General features: G+C 42.0%; 1 protein-coding gene across 1 annotated transcript in view; it reads right to left on the minus strand.

The window, feature by feature from the left end:
* Positions 1-13524, minus strand: part of HS1BP3 (HCLS1 binding protein 3) — a 51652-nt gene that overhangs the window by 28900 nt on the left and 9228 nt on the right. Inside the window, exons 3-4 of the mRNA XM_086623500.1 lie at positions 8158-8365; positions 5833-6055 (exon numbers count right to left, since the gene is read on the minus strand). Of these exons, the coding sequence (XP_086479626.1) occupies positions 5833-6055; positions 8158-8365 (431 nt within the window). The remainder of the gene's footprint in view (positions 1-5832; positions 6056-8157; positions 8366-13524) is intronic.

Genomic DNA, 13524 nt, shown 5'->3' on the forward strand with positions numbered 1-13524 from the left:
TTTGTCAGCCATTCTCAGCAGCCCAAGGTTTCTGGCAAAGAAAGCAAGATCAAATGTTGCCACTCATTTATTCCCCAAAGATGAAAGGCTGAGGCCATCCCAGGCTCTTCTGCAACAACAGGGAAGAAAAGGAAAGGGAGCACTGGGATGAACAGCTCAGGAGTCAAACTCTAACGTGGCTGTCATTAGGGGGCTGGGAGACATGAAGGTGTAGGACGCAACCCAGAAACAACTCTTGGCTTGTGCACCAACCTACCTCCTCCTGCAGCCAGTCTGACTCTGCAGGGCTCTGGCAAGGCCAGGGCTGGCTGCCTGGCTGCTCCTTCCCTGCCAATCTATAGCTCAAAGTCATCAGCAGCTAGAAAAGGTCCCAAGTCCTTTAATAATCTCCTTACTAACTAAGCTCAGCAGCAGTAAACCTCTGGCATCAGGGGTGGTTGAGCTTGACCCCAGCAACAACTAGCTAGAAGGCTTTTAAAAACTTTTGGCAGCAGGCTCCCAAAAGGTCAGCCCTCACCAGACCCATCCCTTCCTAAGTATTGTTAGAAGTTAGCTGTATCTTTGTTTAAACACAACATATGCAAAGCTTCCACCTACCCACGTGTATTTATTCCTCTGGAAAGGCACAAATTTGGATGAGGAGAAGCCAAGAGGGGAAATCCTCTGAAACAATAGCAAAGGCAGAGAGTGAAGACAGAAATTCTCCAGGGCCCGCAAGGAGACAGAAGAGCTCTTCCTCGGGGAACACCCACCTCTGTGCTCTGTGCAGTTTGCCCGGAAAAACCTAGGGCTGAGGGAAGATATGCTGTCAGCAAAAGATTTAGGGAGGTAAAGGGAAAAGGACGGAAGGGAGGGAACCATGTGTGGAGGAGAGGCTCCTGCAAGGGCTGCAGAGAGCGGATGAAGACAGGAAAGGAAAGCACAGGAAAAGGTGGGTTCTCCCAAGCTGGCGAACAAATATTACCTCAGAAGTTAATTGCAGCTGAAGAAATGCATGCAGTGAAAGGGCTGCTGCATGCTTTAACCCATGAAGCAGTCACGCTCCTTTTGCAAAATTATTGCTGCTTTGTTCCGAGGAGCTGGTTCTGAGTCATTTTAATGAGCTGCTGTCTCAGGTTTATCGGAGTAAACTGAACACAAGTACTAAATTGAGTTGTTTTAACTACAAAGAGAGAGGAGAGAGATGCTAAAGCTCTTGGCTTCAACCTACAAACAATAAAACTGCAAAGTGCATCCATAGAGGGAGAAGACAAAGCTCAATTCAGTTACCATAATATGTTTTTAAAATTGTTTTAAGACTCAGAGCTAAAAATGCCTAACTTGATCCTGCTTGGTCAAGTGAAAAAATCCACAACTGGTCACTTGAATTCCCTACAGAAAAGCAAAACCCTAGGGAACCCTCAGGGCAGACTGGGAGCAAACACAGCATCAAGCAGAAAGCTAATCCCTGTGCACAGAGGAGCTCAAAACCATACTACTTATTTTAGTAATTTCTTCACACCCTGGGCCTGAGCACAGGAGCTCAGTTCAACAATTCAGGTGTTAGGATAGAACCTGGTACTCCCCTGGCATGAGACAATCTGCCTTCTCCTAAACCATCCTCATCACAGCCCATGAGGCAGCACAGGCCAGCAGCCATTTCCAGTGGGCATTCTGGATGTAGCAAACCTAATTTGGAGGACAGGAGAACATAATGGTATAGACACAGTGAGATACTGCACAGAGTCAGCCAACACGTCCTGGCACAACTGAGCTGACTAGCATTGATGCTGCTCTGGATTCCGGCTTCACACAGCTCTCTTCACTCCATGCAAATCCTCTCTCAAATCACTAGCAAATGACACCTTTTTCCATTGCAGAATTTTCAACAGTACCATCAAGAATATCCTAATTGCAAGTGAAGAGCTCCTCCATCTTGTGGCTGTCTTCCATGCCTTTCCCTTTACAGGATTAGCTTCTTACAGATCTAGTATTCTTGCTTCTTTCATTCCTGAAGGCATTGCAATCCTGACTAGCCACATAGTAATATTTTGTAATTTACCAGGAAAATCCTTTAAAAGACAGCAGTGTTAAAAGATATTGCACCTCTAAAAACTCAGGTATATTGTCAATGTGCCATGGTAGTCTACTGAGCACTTAAATATATGTTACTGCAAACGTTGAGATAGATGGATTTAGAGAAGACTGATAAGGAGCCGTACTGCACTCACTTTAAGGAGAACAATAGAGACAAAGGTAAGTCAATGTATCCAATACTGTCCCTACTATGTGGAGTAAAATACATATCTGATTTCTCATTTATAAAGGTATTAAAACAGTTTAACAAAGGGATATTCTAATGATTGCCACTTACCAGAAAAAAAAAGAAAGAAAAAAAGAGATGCTAACTTTAAAAAAAATAGTTTGGCTATTAGAGCCTTGTGACTTCAAAGTCACTACACACTTAGACTGCCAAGAAAAATGAAACAAAGCTAGAAATGTGCCACTGCTTCAAAAGTGAGTAGACTATACTCATTTCCTGCTGCATAGCTGATGTTGAAGGATCATCTTAGTATAGGAGTGCTTGTTCTTATAGGATCTGTATATTTTGTCCAAATCTGGAAAGATTTCTACAAATGTCCAGAAAAACTTGCAGAGCAACTGGTGACAATACAGTGAAATAACAATACTCCAAATTATCAAGACAGACAGTGAGAAAGAGGAGATGATACATCCCTGGAAAACATATTTGAAATTAATTTCAACAATGCACCCCACAAACGTAACCTAATTTTGAACACTTCTTATTCTAGGAAGAACTAGGCCTGGGGGAAGGGGGGGAAAGGAGATGTGGTGTTAAAAGCTGAAAACTTCAACAGAAATATTACAGGTTTTGAAACGTCCCGGATTTGGACAAGAAAAAAACCCACAGTCTTTCTGTTGTTAAGAATCCTAGACATGGTCCAAGATCATCCTGCTAACACAGAAAGAAAGCTTTTGGGCTTGAGAATCATATAGCACAGAAACACAAAGTTTCTAGACCATCATTATACCCACCAAAGCTCAAGAGCAGAATTGGCAAGTGAGTTGCCCACCAGACATGAACATGAAAGAGGAACTCATACACAGCCTCGAATGTAAGGAAGAAAATCAGCACAACTGGGATGTCTCTTCCAGGCAAAAGGAACTAGACCATTATGAGCTTCCACCGGGATGATCATCAGCAATACAAAACCAGAAAATAGACTCCAGTTTAGCATTTTACCCCCAAGGCCAGTATATTTAACTGGATATCTGGTTGTCCAGCAGCACAGCAGCAGTGCTGGGCCAAATCCAAGTCACAGCCCTCTGGCCCAGGAGTAAAAGTTGTTACCAAATGAAGCGTGTTAACGACATATGGAGGCCTGTGCTCCTGAAGCAGTTTCATCCTCTTCCAGAAAGAAAAAAGCCTGTAAGATTATGCCAAACACATGATTCAATCCAGGTCAGAGCTCTGCTGCTCAAAGCACCCTGGCCACTGACACTGTGTGGAATGGACTGCCTTGTTTCAGTGCTGACTTTACATCTTTTTGAAGGTTTTTCACAGGGAAAAAGATGGTGGATTTTTTTTTTAACCTGAATTTACTATGCATTAGGAAGCAATTTATTACTAAACATATTTATCCAGTCTGCATCACCTCCATTTCTATTCATTCCCATCCCAAAGTAACATCTGAGCACACCTGAAGCAACAAAGCTGTGAGGCTTGCAAACTCCCTCTTTAAAGCATGTAAGCACCTAACATATTAACGGGCATAGAAGACTCTCTAAAATGGTCACCCAAGAAACGTTCATCCACTGACAGCTAAGCTCCTGCCTTTGGCCTCTTACCTAGACATCTATAACTAGATGGCATAACGTTGGGATACGATGCTTATGTCCGATCTGATCTCCATTGATGTGAATTGAAAATATCTTCCATGGAAGCAAGGTGAGTTACAGGAGAATAGAGACAATGTAAAATCAGATTCAGGATTCGCATTTTCATGTTTCTGCCTTGTGAGATTTATAAAAAGAATCATAGAATGGCTAGGGTTGGAAGGGACCTCAAAGATCTTCTAGTTCCAATCCCCCTGCCATGGGCAGGGACACCTTCCACTATATACATATGGAGATTTTTTTCTGGATAGCCAATCACTGGTTTAGAGTGAAAAACATCTGACTGCATAACATGTCATGCTGCAGCTCTACCAGTAAAGACCATACTTCTTATTTAAATTAAGTTATTCTGATTCAGTAAGAATTCTGTTCTCGAAAGGAATGGAAGCAATAAACTAAATGAGGATTAAATACCAGATCTTGCCATCCTGCAATATAATAAAAGATCAAAATAATCAAGACCTTCAAAAGCTATGTCAAACTGTGCAGAGCAGAAAAGCAAACTTCTTGCTTGTTCTGGCACAGTAAATTCTTTACAGTTTATACTTGTTGTAAGTCAGAAAATACAACATTGCATTTGCTAACCCAATAGATTATTTTCCTATCCAAAAAAGGATAGCTTCTTTTGTAAACTTACCAACTAAGGACCATTTTGTGGGCTTTATCTAACTTCTCATTATAAATAGTTATCTAACTTTTTTAAACTCTTCTTCAACAAAAGAATAATTTTGATGCTGAGTAATTAAGCACGTGCTTTGTCAAGAGAATAATATTTAAAGTTTTCTGGTGATACATAAAGGATTAAATACTCAAGTAAAAAGGACAGTATCTGGACATCAACAATTACACACGATTATAATAGCAGGAGCAAAGTCCAAATGGCGCTTCCAGTATTAGTTGTTGACCCGACTTAACGTGGGAGACTCCAGCTTAGAGCCTGAAGTGAATGATACCCTTGGAAATGATTCAAGGTAATTGGGAAACCCCAAGAGAGGGCTCTGGCTTGTTACTATCAGTTACTGCTTATTGCTATGAAGAAGCGTTTGGAAAGCACTGTCTGAGTTCAAGATAAAGAACATTTATTAGTGGCTGGTGACTGTGGGTGGCTGAAACAATTCAGTTGAGTCAGTCAGTGCTTACTGAATATCAAGAACAGCTAAGTCTTTTCTGTTTGGGCATCTAAAGCTTGAGATACCCTAAAAAAAGTATTCACTACTCATGATCCCAGACACAGAAACTAAATTTGTTTCCAGGCTTCAGTAGCCAGAAATGTTTTTGGGACCTGAGTAAGAAATTCCATCCTGAAGTGAAGAAAGTAACTGTTTGAAAATTATTGGACAGGTAAGCAAACCAGACACTAAAATCAGGAAGCTTTGATTCCATTATTGTTTCTCAAGCTGTTGTTGCTTATGCCTTATCGGCATTTAGCATGTGACACCTTCAGATAAGGGAAGAAGGAAAGAAAAGCCTATTTGCGAACATCACGACTGAAGTGTTGGCTCTTTTGGTCTTTACGCTGCTATAACTTTACCTCCCTGTAGACACAAGTAAGCTCAGAAGCAGTTCCAGACACTGTAAACACCAGTGTACTCCAGAGGGGCACATCCAACGGACCCTGGTGGCTTTGTTTTGTGGTGGGACCCTGCACTGTACAGTACAGTGTCTACTGTAGCTGATACTGTTATCAAGGCATTCACAATGTCTCTCCGTCCCTTGGATTTCCTGAGGAACGCACTAAAGAGACACTAGAAAGTCTCTTCCCTCAACCAAGGCACCCCCTTCATGAACTGCAGAGGCCCTTCCTCCTCTGAGAAATTCATCTGAAAGTGCCTGATGTTATAAAATGTTGGGATGAGGGTACTTTGACATAGAACAGCTTTATTTGTTTAGAAAACTAGACTAAAAACTAAACAACAAAGGCACTATCAGACATACCTGATTATACCAAGAGGGTCTAAATCTTCTTCCTCTTCTTCCTCCTCGTTCTCTTCTTTTTTCTCCCCTTTTCTGGCATTTTCCACTGATGAAAGCTGTGAGATTAAGTCAGATGTCTTCTCCTCTCTGAAAAAATCCAATGTGTCATTTTCTTCGCCTTCTTTCTCCTTGTCATCAGGAATGTTTTTACTCTTGAAGTCAATGGCACTAGTAGATTTTGTTCCTGCAAAATACAATAACAGATGCAAAATTGAGTACACGGGTAACAACTGCGTTTCATTTAATACCTTGCATTTGTTCCTGATGGTTTTGTTTGAGGAATGAAGGACACAATCAGCTTTTGTGAAACTCTTTCAACATTCCTGACTGTCCCTTCTACGCACTGATGTGTCATTATGTGTCTGATCTGTTTACTGATTTAAAGCAGCTAAGAAGAGAAAGACAGAGGAAATGAACTTTATCTGAGACATAGCAGCACATGTCTAATCTGCTTATTTATGTTCCTTCTATAGTCAATAGAAACAACAGAATTTCCACATGGTGATTCACCCCATCCAAATAAAGCTGTCTGAGGAGGAGTTGCCCTCTGAAGTGGCTATTTCTCTCCACTGGCTGCAGGGAGGCTGTAAATACTCCACTTAGAAGTAGGTAGCTAACTTTCACATAGCTAGTTGAGATAAAGTCCACTTTTTTTTTTTGGTTCTCCAGGAGAATGAGCAGAGAACTATTCCTTGCTGTGGAGTCTCTGGATGTTCAGGAAAGCAATTTAAAACAGTGAGACTAGATAAAAATAGGCTAGTGAAAACCATGAAGGATAAAATTCATGGTTTCATCCTTTTGACTGTTAAAGTAACATGGCATGGGAGACTCACCCAGCTTTTCGTGCTTGCATCTGCCAAATCCCCCAGAGCAGACTTCATTGACTAAATGTGGGTGTTTACACTGAGCAAGTGGTCTTATGCTCCCCTTATAGGCAAGAGAGCGTTGGTCAGGCTAGGCAGTGACTGTTAGGATGCTGCTTATCTTATCCCCACAGTCGTTTGTGTTTTACCATGTTGATTCTCCCTAAACATCACTGAATATATTGACTATGTCTCCAGCATCTGTAAGGAAAGCGTACAAAGCTACAGTGACGATCTGCAGCATATGTACTGAATTCCACCTGGTTTGGTAGGGTGACACATATTATTATAGGGTAGACTTTGATGAACAGGTCACATTACACGCATTCAATTGTCCACAGTATAAACACAGTCCAGACTAATTCAGCTGTAGACATGTGCACCATGGTTGGGTTAATCAGCATGCAAAGGTTAATCAGCATGAACTCTGAATTCTCTGGGCAAGGGGTCTACTTTCAAGAGAACACTGCCAGGGAAAAAAGAAAACAAAATAATCCAAAATCTTATTAGCAAAATAATTTTGCCAAATATTATACAGTTTTTCCCCCTTTGACTTTAGGAAGCTGCCAGTCCTACAGAACTTCTAATCTTCTAATCTGGCCACAATTGACACTTTCGCAAAATCGGCTGTTTGCACATGGTGACTTGCTAGCACCTTGCAACTTCACTCCCTTAAAACTAGTGTTACACTGAGAATCCTGCACACCACCAGGCTGGACTATTCCCCGCTCAGCAGCTCTTGGCTGAATTAAGAACAGAGAGTCCATCTGTTCCAATCATTCAATGACTCCCTGCTATGCCTAAGGAACATAAGAAAGGAACTATATGAATCACTTGAAGAGGCAACAAGAGGTGGACATGAGGCTAAGGAAAAATTAAAAAAAAAAAAAAAAGGCTAGAGAATGGGTTTAACTGATAAAGAATCTGCCTTTTATTCAAATCTTTTTCACGGTCAATAATTTGCTTTAGGATCCGCTTCAGCAAGGCCTAGCAATTTTATTAAGAATGAAAAACAGATAAAACACAGAACAGTTGTTCACTAAGGGAGACCCCGCGCTGTCCCTTTAGGATGCAACTCTCCGCTGACAATATATGATTATTTAGCCTTTTAAACTTCTGTGTTCTTACGTGTTCTGAATCACAGCTTAGTTCTGTGCCTAAGGGAAATCAGAGACGGTGGGATAAATACCTTCAAAGTGAACACTGTGGTATCAACGCTTCTGAATGAGGCAGATGTCCACAGAGAAGAGGAGAAAACACTAGCAAACATGACTATGCAGCACTGTAGATGCACAAGAGGATAGTTCCAAGTGACAGCCTTTATTCTGGTGCTCTCTAGTTTCTGACTACCTCAGTCAACAACTTAATAATGCTTTTATGAAGCACATTCATGGGAGAGGGGACACTCACATCTTTTCGTTACCTAAAAATTCCAGTAACTCAGGACTCGTTGCTAGATCCTCATCTTTTGAGATGAATTTCATGATATCATTGAACATAGCTCTTCGTTCACAGATGTCAGATTCCCCCACGAAGAGAACTTTTCTAGGCAAGAGTGGAAGAGAAGCCTGCGGATATCGTGCCGCCAGTCTCTGGTAGAGCTCCTCTATCTCACTGTACTTCTTGGAAACCTGCAATGAAACACGCTGCCTGGGTAAGTTTCTTTGCCAGGGCGACATGAGCAGCAAAGCAGCAGTTTAAGCACGGTGAAACATTAACCCTGGAAACTGAAGTGGAAAAACATGTATTACTAAAGAGCTTTACATATAGCCTAGTAAAAGCCTGTTATCTACACAGTGAATCCCTAAACATTGTTGCTGGTCTTCTAATTATTAAAATCTGCTCCCTAATGGAATTGAAGTTCATTGCCAGATACCCAGAATCCATTTGTCTGACTCATCATTAAATGAAATACTGGGAAGGTCACTGCTCCAGATACCTTTCTCTGACAGTAAAAATCCTTGTCCACTAAAAATGAGCTACATGATGCTCAGCCCTGAGAGACAGGAGGGAAGAGAAGCCCAATCAAGTAGGCATCTGATGAAGAAAGCAGCCTGAATCTTTCCACCATTAAGCCAGAAGACCCATTTCTCAGCCCTCGTGGGCTTCAATGCCCTTCTGGCTGTTAAGGTCTAAAAAACTGAAACATTTGCTGCCCTGAAGAGCATCGAATACAAAAACCAAAGAGCAAAGACCTCAGCTGACCCCTAACTATTCAGTTTATCCATGAGAAAATAAAACTCAACAACTTGGCCACGGCCTACAGGTTCTCATACAGGGAGAAGATACCAACAATGAATGGAGTCATTCCTTTTGCAGAAAAAGACAGGAAGCCTGAGAAGAAGTAAGGCCCAAGATATTAAAAGGAAAGCAATAACCATGGGAACATTGGTTAGAAATGGTGTGGCTTCTATGCTACATTAAGTTTTGAATTCATTACCTTAAAAAATCAACACACAAAAACCACACACAAACAAAACACTATCTCTGAATGACGTTACAGGTGCAACTTAGAGTGACTATCATGCTCCAGGTCTGTGGTATTATACAGACAATACATTCATCATGGCCCTCCATGGCCTCAATACCTACGAATGTGTTTCAATGAATGCAGAGTTAGAGTAAAAAAAAAAAATCAAAAAAAATAGTGCTAGTGGAATGAGTATGGCACAGATCCTCTGCTAGGGTCCAGCTTTTGTGAACTCTAGTGGAGTGAATCCTAACTAATACTGCAACATAAAAGATGGAGAGACTCAAGCATCATGTCTTGGGACAGAAGAAGGCAGAGTTTTTCCACCAATACAGTGATAAAAGAACGTCAATCCAACAAAAACCACAGAAGTAGTAGGGAAACAAGTTACAGATTAACCCAGAACCCATAAACTGAATCCATATTAGCAAACTAAACAGTATCAGGGCATATTCCCAGGCACTGGAATCTGAGAGTGTCTATCAGAAACCTTATAGCGTTTACTTGAACCTGACAATGTCCAGCACTGTTTTGACTCTGGGCAGCTAGCGCTCTTCCAGATAATTTTTCAGCCCAAGATACAGCCTGGTGCAAAGACCATGCAATGCCCATTGCAGATGGTAAGAAAGTTTCATACTATGGCTGCAACCACTGTGCTAGCTGTCCTTCCGGCCAGAGAACAGGTTCTAACATTGGCACACCTCAACTAGTTTACTAAATCAGACATAGGCATAAAGAGCAACAACCACCTTAGCTTTCATGCTTCCCTGCCTTTTGCAGCAATTATCAACCAAGCTAGCTGATCTGAAAAATATTTGCATTTCAGCTGTACAACGTTTACTATGAGTTCAGTGTCCAGTCACAAAAAGCAAGCAGCTCTACAAGAAAGATGTGAAGCACAAAACCAAACCTGAGTCGACAGGTGAATAGAAACTAAGAATTTTAGATTGGTCTCCTGTAAGCAACACAGCTAAATGTAAATAACACTGTCCTCCACATGCAGGACCTGACATGCAGCTCAGCAGCCAAGCACTAAAGTGATGGTAACAGAGATGTTCCCAGAATAAGACCATCCTCCCATTGAAAGACACCCCAAAAAGAGAGAGGAAAGCAGTTCTGGAAGTTCTGAATTGCTGTACATATCTAGTTTGCTAGGTCCCAGTAGCACTCTGAACAGGGTATGATACCAGAGCCCCTCCCAAAAATACTGTCTCAGCACAAATTTAAGGGCAGTGAGGAGTTCACTGGTACTTTTTCAAAAGAATATACAGTATTATCCTCCACTCAGAAAAAAAAAAATCAAGTCTGATTTCTGAAAGATGTTTAATACGCAATGAATTTCAATCATAAATAACAAATTAACGTCTGAAAGCTTTACAAGACAGCAGCCAATCAACAAGACTATGCCAAAACAGCTTTAAAATACTCAAAGAACAACACTGAACTGAGACATAGAAACTTACTTCTTTCCTCACTTAATTTTCATTCCTCCTCTATCAAACTCTGTAAATTATTCATAGATCTCAATTTATGTCTAATTACACCATTGAACCTAATGTAAATGCACACCCTCGCATCCTATCGCTAATTGAGCCTTTGTGGATCTGCGTGGGCTTGGAACAACACCACCACCCATAACACGCGACACAGCATACAAAGTGTGATAATGCTGTATCCAAAGCATACTAATGCGCTACCCAAAAGCCTGCAGCACACCCTGTGAGCTGAGTTCCAACAGCGTTGGGATGCCCTCTGCTGGGATAATCTACCATGCAGGCAAGATGTTAAACCTCCAGCCCAAACGTTTCATCACTTACCTAAGACCAAAGCTGGCCCCATCAAGCTCCTGCCGGCTGCCTGCTGTCCCTCTGCCTCAAACCCGGGCTGCCGCTGGCTCCTCTTTGTCTTCACTCATCTTTACCCTGGTTTTGGTGCTGGAAATGCCACAATAAGACTGGCTGAATCCAACAACCTCAGACTGATGCATTAGAATCACAGAATAGTTTGGGTTGGAAAGGACCTTTAAAGATCACCTAGTCCAGGCCTCCTGCCATGGGCAGGGACACCTTCCACTAGATCTGGTTGCTTAAAGCTCCATCCAGTCTGACCTCGAACACTTCCAGAGACAGGGCATCCATAACTTCTCCAGGCAACTTCTCCCAGTGCCTCACCACTCTGATTGTGAAAAACTTTCTTCCTTATGTCTAATCTGAAGTTACCTCCTTTCAGTTTAAAACCATTGTCCCTTGTACTGTCACTACAGGCCCTGGTAGAAAGTCTTTCTCCATCTTTCTTATAAGCCCCCTTCAAGTATTGAAAGGCTGTGATAAGATCACCTTGGAGCCTTCTCTTCTCCAGGCTGAACAGCCCCAACTCTCTCAGCCTGTCTTCATAGCAGAGGTGCTTCAGCTCTCGGATCATCTTCGCGGCCCTCCTCTGGACTCGCTCCAGCAGCTCCATGTCCTTCTTGTGCTGGGGGCCCCAGAGCTGAATGCAGTACTGCAGGTGGGGTCTCACGAGGGCAGAGCAGAGGGGCAGAATCACCTCCCTCTACCTGCTGGCCACACATCTTTGGATGCCACCCAGGACACAGTTGGCTTTCTGGGCTGCAAGAGCACATTTGGCCCTCCTTGTTTCAAAGCAGCATCACAGAGGCACTACAGGGCCCTTACACAGTGCTGGTCAGGTCTCACAGAGCGTATTTTCTCAGGTCAAGTCCCACAAGTCCCTGTAACATTCTCCCACCTTTCCAGTCAGGAAGCACTGCTCTGCCATGACAATTCGGAACCCTTTCAATCTGACGTCCTCTGACAATTTTCCAGGAGAAAGGCATATCAGTACATAACAAAATTAAATCTTGCTTTTCCTGGTTACCACTCACAACCCTTTGAAAAGAGTTAATAGATCCTATGGCTCAAAATGTCAGGATAAAAAATAAATGCTGCTTTAAAAACCATTTTATCATTCCTATTAAGTAAACAAAGTCCCATTTGATTAATATTCAAATATTTTTCTCTTGCTGCCTGTAATTCCACTAGGTCTTGACTCTGAAATTATCCTTTTTCCCTCCATGCCTCTAACTGAACTCCGTGAACACTGTGGAGCTAAACCCCCACCACCTGTACATCAGCCTGAGTGCATGCACTTCAAGGAGTTCTGTCAAGTCACAATATCCAAGGCTCAATCTACTTCACTTCAAAAGAGTTAATCATGCACATACAGCAAAGCATGTGCATATTTGCCAGGTCAAGACCTTATTTGCCTGTAACAATTAACATCCAACATAGAACTGAAAGAGAGACAGGGATGGGTTTGAGTATTTTTTGCACTAGAACAAAATGAGTAAGTTGAATATGATCAAATACAGCTAGAAGGTTAAGAAAACCACTGGGAAGTTCAAAGTGAAAGCCTGAAGTTTGCTGCTAATCCCTCAAATCTCATGCATGTGCCTTGCCCCCTTTTTCAGGAGAACCTCATGCATGAAAGTACACACACCAGAATGCCTGTAGGATACAAGCCTGGGACTCTCAGATGTGCGTAGGAGAATTTGATTCCACTCAGTATTAATGGGATTTAATGCCTCCATTCCCTAGGCTCCTTTTAATGCCCCATTTCTGACCTCAAACGTGTCTTCATATGCTTTACATTTACCACAAGGATTTCAATGAAATGGGAGATCTTGGACAGAGCTAACTCAAGCCCTTTGGCCAGCCAATGCACACTAGTGAAGAGGACTTTTGATTTTTTAGTATTACATGAAATATTAATGGCTACCGTGACTTTCTTTTTACCAGGCCCACTCCTTAACACTGTCACAAAATGGAGGTACAGCAGCATTGTCCTTTATACAACTACTAGCTTTGGATTCCGGAGTCAAAAGCATCCCTTCTCACAGACAGCACAAACCAAGCCTTCGCTTGTAGACTCCCAATTCAAGCTATACCAGAATTAATGTTGCTTGGTGACCTCATGGGTATGCATTATGGTAGATTTTAATTACATGACCACATGCTGTTCGCCCCACCTGTTTTGCCCAGCAGAAGAGCAAGCACTCTAATATTTCTTTTTAATCAACATGAATTCTTAACAGCTCCTGAACCTATTGCTACACTGAGCAGGGACTTTTTTACTCCCCTCTCACATTGCACAGGTTTAATGTGAAGGAATTTATCTTCACAACACACCTGTATGGCCAGGAAATAGCAACTCCAACACATAGATTTTGAGACCCACAGAAAGAAGGCCAACATATGCAAACAGACAATGATGAAAACATAGATGAAAACATAGATGAATACACACCCACGTACTTACACTCCC

The sequence above is a fragment of the Tauraco erythrolophus genome, chromosome 2 (genome assembly GCF_009769465.1).
Source record: "Tauraco erythrolophus isolate bTauEry1 chromosome 2, bTauEry1.pri, whole genome shotgun sequence".
Lineage (NCBI taxonomy): Eukaryota > Metazoa > Chordata > Aves > Musophagiformes > Musophagidae > Tauraco > Tauraco erythrolophus.